General features: G+C 44.8%; 1 protein-coding gene across 1 annotated transcript; it reads left to right on the top strand.

Annotated features, from left to right (window-relative positions):
- Positions 1–379: 379 nt before the first annotated feature.
- Positions 380–6,776, top strand: PDCL3 (phosducin like 3). Its single transcript, XM_085054798.1, has 6 exons — positions 380–528; positions 1,864–1,993; positions 3,080–3,170; positions 3,825–3,968; positions 4,812–5,020; positions 6,374–6,776. Exons 1-6 carry the CDS (start codon positions 523–525, stop codon positions 6,514–6,516), a joined length of 723 nt encoding a protein of 240 aa, XP_084910924.1. The 5' UTR covers positions 380–522; the 3' UTR covers positions 6,517–6,776.
- Positions 6,777–7,509: the final 733 nt, after the last annotated feature.

The following is a 7,509-nucleotide window of genomic DNA, read 5'->3' as shown; positions in this document are numbered from 1 at the left end:
TAATATATGCTTGATTACTTATTTAACAGATCAGGGAAAGAAGATAAACCAGTGGGGAAATAAAACACGGTATGAAACGAAGCACATAAAAAGGCTAAGTGAAGCTGGAAGGTAAGAGTTAGAGGGAATCACAGAAAGAGTAAGATTACAAAGTACCGCAGTAGGTCATCTGTCCAACCTCCCTGCCCAAGCAGGGTCATTCTAGCCCATCCAGGATGGGGCTTTGAGTAGCCTGGTTTAGTGGAAGGGGTCCCTGCCCACAGCAGGGCGGTTTATGAGCTTTAAGGTGCCTCTCAACCCAACCCACCCTGTGATCCTTCCTAAACGCAATGACGCCCCTCGGCCTCCCGCCGCCCGGCCTTATAAGGCGCTGCGGGAAGCGGCCGAGCGCTGTGCCCGCCCCGCCGGGAGCGCCGCCTCCTCCGGCCCGCCGCGCCGCGCACGCCGGGACGGCCCTGCCCGGCCTTGCCAGTGCCTCCGCCGCTGCCCGGGCACGGCCCCGGCCCCGGCCCCGCCGGCAGCATGCAGGTGAGCAGCCGCGCTGCCCCCGTGCCCCGCAGCCGGCCGTGAGGGGCGAGCCCGGCCGGGCCGAGGGCTGGGGCCGTGCACCGGGCTGGGCCCGCCGGCTGCCGCGGGCCGCCCTGCCCGCCCCAGGGCCCGCGGGGGCGGCGGCCCGCTTTCGTGCGCTTCTCGGGGCGGAGGGCTCTGTTACGCGGCGGTGGTGTTGGGAAGCTCCATGGCTGGGTTTGTGCTGGCTTCTTGCTTTTTTTTCAAATACGATACTTATGTCACTGCCGTAGTAAGCGGGTGGGCGTTTCAGGCAGTGCATCAGTGTGTTAGTAAACGATAGTAAATGCGGGGTCGAGGGAAAGGCGTCCACGGCCAGAGACAGAGAAAAATAATTAAAACTGGTGTTCTGTTTGCTGAGCTACTTTGTTTTCTTTCTTTATTTTCTTCTTCTCCCCCTCTGCCCCTCCCTTCCTGTCCCTGGTAGTCCAGAAGTAGTGGGGTTTAGTTTGAGAAGAGACGTGGTTACATGTCAGTGAACAGCCCTAGTGTAAGGTGTGCTGATACAAGCTATAGCAAAGCAGTAGGCGTGCCCAGTTTTCAAAGTGGACCTTGGCCAAGACAGCAAGGAAGCTCAATCAGCCTGTGGGTGCTTATCACTGAGATTTTGTGTATTTTAAGAAATTTAATTGCCAGCTGAATAGGAAAGTTTTATACTGAGCTTCTCAGCAATACGTAGGGGCCTGTTGGCCTCGTTTTGCAAGATTATTGCAACTATTTTACAGGAAAGTCTCGGGAATAGTCTAGCTGTGGATTTAGATCTGACTCCTTAGCAATGAGCTTGGCTGACAGAGACCTCTTGCTTTTCTCGAAGCACTGACATAGTCACACTGACTTGAATCTACCAAGGAGACTTCCCACATACTGAGAGTTAGGTCTGCAAGGGTGGTGCCTGTGTGTCTTGTCACTAGTGCTTCCTGATGCAATGCCCTTTGATTTGGTGGCCTGTCCTGCTGAGGGTCTACAACAGAGCCCTTAGGTCAGCATGGTTCCCTGTCACCCTCTCCTTTTATTTCACTTTGTGAGAGATGCAGCAGTGGTTACAATGCTTCAAACTTTGGTACCCAACCAAGACTCGTGTACATACTGTGAGAAGGATGGAATAAAATAAAGTCAGTCTTAGTCAGTCTTCAGGGTGCTGCTTCTGGGGCTGGAAAGAAGCCTCACCATCTGGAGGATTTGCATGGTGACTTTCTGGCACCATCCATTCGGTTACCAGTTTAGTAACTGTGTTAAGTTCTGGAAGTGCTACAGTTGACCTTGAAGAAATATCACCCATTTGTTGTTCTGTTCTAGGACCCAAATAAAGACACAGAGTGGAATGACATTCTGCGCAAGAAAGGTATCCTTCCTCCAAAGGAAAATGTGGAGGAGCAGGAGCGTGCAAAGGAAGAGGAACAGTTTGCCATTCTTCAGAAATCTCTTGGTGAGTGAACAGCCAACTCAGGCAGCAGAAGCAGGACAAGCCTTGGAATGGCTCCTGGAGGAAGCTTTTCCAAAGAAATGGACAGGAGCAATGGTTATATGCCTGTAAAGCAACACATCATTTTCCTGGTCTGTAGGGATACCAAAGCTTCATCTGTGCAGGGTGATCAGCTGTCAATGACATCAAACAAATACATTCCTGAACACATGGATTCTTCCAACATAGGGAAGCTTTGTTCTTCATATGAGCTCTGTATTTTTATGGAAGGAAATGTTTGAAAACTGAAATAAGAGCAGTGCGAAGGGAGTCTACCAGGTGAATGTGCATGTCTGTGCTGCAGCTGCTAAACTTGAAAGGTCGTGCTAGTCTAGGCAGCCTTCATCTCAGAGGCCTTTCTGTCATATTCTTTCCATGTGTATGTCTAAAGTTTATAACACTTTCTAAAAATCCAGTAGGAATAATAATGACAGGTTGAGAAAATTGGGACTGCTCAGCCTGGACAAGGCTTAGGGGAGAACTGTCTCCCCAAAGGGACTGACAAGAGAGCTGGGGAGGGACTTTTTAGAATCACAGAATAGAACCATCGAATATCCTGAGTTGGAAAGGCCCCCCAAGAATCATTTAAGTCCCAACTCCTAAGGGCAATTCCAACTTTACAAGACCATCTAGTGATAGATAGGGCAAGGGGGCACAGCCTTAAGATACAGGAGAACAGGCTTAGATGAGATATTAAGAAGAAATTCTTTGCTGTGAGGGTTGTGAAGCACTGGAACATGTTGCCCAGAGAAGTTGTGGCTCTCCCATCCCTGGAAGTGTTCAAGCCCAGGCTGGATGGGGCTTTGAGCAACCTAGACTAGTGAAAGGTGTCCCTGCCCTTGGCAGGAGGGGTTAGAACTGGGTGATCTCTAAGGTCTCTTTCAACCCAAGCCATTCTATTATTCTAAGGTAACACTCAAAAAAAATCCACCCCAAATTTCCTATTAATCTGTCCTTAGACTAAATAAATTCTATTTGACAGATAAAAACTGGTAAATTTTAATCCTGGAATAACGTTTTCTTGCTGATTTGATGTTTCTTCCATTACAGTGAAAACTTATGAGGACATGACACTGGAAGAGCTAGAAGAGAATGAAGATGAATTTAATGAGGAAGATGAGAGAGCTATTGAAATGTACAGGTCAGAGCAGCTTGCAGAATTTGGCTTTAATGATAATTGGAGGGTCTTTCTTTTATATGCTTTTAGAATTGTTAAAGATAAAGGATGTTTTTAGGATGATGGAAAAAGGGGGTTGTGTTTCTGGTCTCTTGTGGAGCTTCTAAGTGTCTTTAAAAGGATAACAGCGTTTGAATTCAGTATCCTTTATCTACAACTTGGCTTTGCAGAGATAATGTGCACCTGCTGAGTGCATGGCTGGGGATCCTGAGAGCTCTGAAAATCACCTCCAATTTTTCCCAATTTTTGTGTGAATGAGACTAAGGTGCTGCAGATTTGCATAATTAGTGTTGGTTTTCCTCTGTCTCATAACCTTTCTCATGGTTTTTGCCATTTAGTTTGGTAGAATATTGTCTGCAGAAAAAATGTCAAATGAGGCCAGAAATGAGGAGAAAAAAGCATATAATGAAACAGTTGTACTTCTTGCGTGTTGATTGTTTTAAATTATGGTGCAAATACAAGAGCATCTACTGTGTCATTTTGCTTTTATTGCTCTAGGGTTAGGAGAAGTTGGTAATGTGTCTCTGAAGTCCAGGTTTCAACCAGCTCCTTTAAGTGTTGTTCTGTCAAAAAAATGCATCTGTTCACAAGATGTCTTTTCCATTCCTGGCTATTCAGGCAGCAGAGGTTAGCAGAAATGAAGGCAGCTCAAATGAAGAGTAAATTCGGGGAAGTTTCAGAGATTTCAGGAAAAGATTACGTTCAAGAGGTTACAAAAGCTGGAAAAGGTATATGGGTAGTCCTGCACCTCTACAAACAAGGGTAAGAATTTGTTTTTAAACATCAAACCTTTCAGTGTCAATAGCTGAAAATGCTCCAACGTAAATGTATAGTTATTGTGGAACTAAGGAACTGATTCTGGGGTTCTAAGAAATACAAACAAATTAGTAATTTCAATACTGTTAAGACAGCTGAACTTCATTCTAGAATGATGTTACTATCAAGTGGCTTTTTTATACAACACAGCATGATGTGCACCATACAGCTGCCACAGAGGTAGCTGCTGCTGCTGAAATATCCCAGCTTTGGAAATTATTCTGGATTAAATGCAAGGGGGTTGTGAATAAGAGGGGTCTGTGTGTATTTATCTTGGTTTCTAGTGGCATACAAATGGAGTGAGCAAGGTTTTCAGTCCTGTCACCATGATAGAAAAACTTGTCCAAAAGGTCTGTTAAGTTGCTAGAAAATTTTTGGAAGGGTTAGAAATACTTTCTGTTGTTCTTTGTCTGTAATTGCCTTACAGGTGTTGATCATCATTTGTATAATTTCTTCCAGGAGCAGCTTTTCTTTTTATTTTGCCCTTGCTCATGCAATTTCTAAGTATCTGAAATTCATAAACCAATTTCCCTGTGTATAAAGAGGATAGAGGGGAAGGTTGCATTACTAATACATTAAAACAAAAAGCCCACCATGCACCAAAACCTCCAGTGATGCTGATCTCCTTTGAATGCTCGAATACTGGACAACAAAAGTATTCAGAAGTTGCTTCTGGTACATTTACAGAAATGCTACTTGTTAACCTGATATTTCTGACCTTTCTTTTGGAGCAGTTTACACTTTGTGTCTTGTTTTTACCTCATGTGTGTCTGTTGCTGTTCTTCACAGAATTCCACTCTGTGCCTTAATAAATCAACATATGAGTGGGCTTGCAAAGAAGTTCAGAGACGTGAAATTCATCAAAGCAATCTCTACCACCTGCATTCCCAACTATCCCGACAAGAACCTGCCTACGATATTTGTTTACCTGGAGGGAGACATCAAAGCCCAGTTCATTGGGCCATTGGTGTTCGGTGGCATGAACCTGACAAGGGATGGTGAGTGTCTGCATCTCTGGTCTTCCAAACAAAAAGCAAAACTGTTTTGCTGGGAATGAGAGAAAAGAAGCTTAAGAGGAGAAGGAAGTTACTAAAAGATCATAGTAGATTTTTTTCCCCATCCCTGTGGCTCAACCACATGCAGTTAAGGCTATCTTGTAAAAGTAGTGAGTTGCTGATAGCACAACATATAGATACTTGTCTTGTGTGTGCAAGTAATTATGCCCTGTGTTGGGTGAAAAAAATTTGCTGGATATATTAAAGGGTAAACAGTCCCATGCATGTTCTTTGAGTGTCTTGAACATGAATGACCGCCCTTGCTTGCACTGACATGATAATCTGTGCACTTGCCTACTGGGTTGTAGGGCTCCTTGTCTCGTTTTTAAGACGATGGCGTGTGTTTGTCTGTTCCTGACTGAGTCACTTTAATTCAGTCATCACAGAAAGCTGTGCACTGAAATTTCTGCACTTTCTTTTATGTCTTCCTTCCTTCTCCCCTAAAACCAGGTGACTTTACACTGGTGACTAAAGAAAGTGTGAGGTTGTGTTCATTATTCTGTAACATCTGAAGGAAATTAGATTTGGTGATAGGATTGTCAGCAGGAGTAGGAGAAAGGTTTCAACTGAATGTGTTCTATTGACTTTCTACCACTTCTAGGAAGCAATCCAGTCAAATTTGGGCCTACTTCTGGTAGTGAAGTTTCTCTTTACTGTCTTATTAAGAAACTAATGATCAGTGTGTGATGTAGAGGCAAAGGGGTGAATTCTATTTACAAGGTACATCCCTGAAAAATACCTCTAATTCAGATGTGTAAATGAAATTTCCACAGTTTTTTCCCCTTTATTAAATTTATTCCTGCCTCTTCTGATTGTGATGAGCTCAGTATATGATGGAAGCAGCTGTAATGTATGAGCAGTGTTCCTTCACTGGCAATAGATGTGTGAACATGTCTTTGCCCTTGCGTAACCACACAGAGGTTAGAAGGAGGTAGAATTCACTTTCACTGGGAGAGTTGCCTCTAAAGCTGCTGTTCTGTGTCCAGCATCTCTTTTGCACTCTTGGTTGCTTGGTGAGAAGGCTGGCACTGGGGGATGTTGCTGGTGGGCTGCAGACCAGTACCCTGACCTCTGTGCCTTGTGCTGAGACCTTTGCCAGCACTAGAGACTGGGAAAGGAGGGCTTGGCTGGAGCAGGTGTGGTAGATGGGGCTGGAGGTTGGGTCTGGGTATGGAAGAAGGGGAGCAGGGCCCGGGTGTGGTGGTAGGGTGCTAAGGGAAGTCAGCTGGGGAGCGGAGGGTGGGCTTAGTCCAGTTTGCTCCCCTACATTCATGACTCTTGTTTTGCACTGCACAGAATTGGAGTGGAAGATTTCAGAGTCGGGTGCCATCAAGACAGACCTTGAAGAGAACCCCAGGAAGCAGATCCAGGACCAGCTCATGTCCTCAATCAGGGCGTGCATGCCAGCCAGAGGGGAGAGTGACTCAGAAGATGACTAATTCCTGTGACTGCATCCAGATTGATGCAGTGTACTTGCAGCCAGTGTTCCCACCTCAGGCACTGGACATACTCTTCACAGCCTTGCTGAGCCCCAGAAGGGTAGCCTTTCAAGACACTCATTCTAGAAACCTCTAGAAACTAAAAATGTTTCTGTTTTTTTTAAAAATTGCAGCTTCACTTAAGATGCTGAAAGACATTTTATATTGTGAAGCCTGAGTAAATCTTACTCAAAGGTTTTAAAATATAGACGTGAGTAGAAGCAGGTCTCTTGTTATTATTCTGTTAGTAAATTGCTAACTTCTTAAAAAAATTGAAACATGAAGTGGTCTTAAGTACAATATTTTTAACAAGCTTAAATTGTACAAATCAAATATAAATAGCTGGTCTTAATAATTGTTTATAGCACTTAGATGTGCCATTTCTTAGCCCACTGTGCAGAGACCTCTGACAGCCTGGACTTCACGTAGAGCTGGGGGAGGCTACCCATGGTGTGGGTGCATCTGAAGATGGTGTGTGGTCTTTTGCAGAGGTGTGCTGGCACCAGAGGCACAACATGAGGTTATGGGCTGGGACCCCTGGCATCTTAAGAGAGGCCTTGGGGATGGCCAGCCTCTCCTGGGACCAGAATTCTGCTTTGAGTTAGCAGCATTATTTGCCTTTCACAAGGGCTGAACTTCCTGCACCATCCTCCTGGCTAAGTACAGAATAAAATTCAAGATGGTGGTGCTCAAGTGTGGAACTGCTGATTACTTCCACAGCATCAGAAGTTGTGTTCCTACAGTAGTGCCATTGCCAACTGGGACGGAGGATGATGTTTGAAGAACTGTCATCTTGCTATATCAAAGACTTCCTTCCATCTTCTAGGTACAATAATCATAACTGAGACCTTAGAAGAGCATAAACAGAAATACCACCTTGATTATAGATCTGCTGACACTTGGAGCTGCTTGATTATTTTGTGTTGGATTTAATGTCCACCTACACTTTCAGTT

Source organism: Lichenostomus cassidix, chromosome 1 (genome assembly GCF_008360975.1).
Source record: "Lichenostomus cassidix isolate B80296 chromosome 1, HeHo_3.0, whole genome shotgun sequence".
NCBI lineage: Eukaryota > Metazoa > Chordata > Aves > Passeriformes > Meliphagidae > Lichenostomus > Lichenostomus cassidix.
The sequence above is the reverse complement of the archived record's forward strand: the minus strand, read 5'-3'. Positions and strand labels throughout refer to the sequence as shown.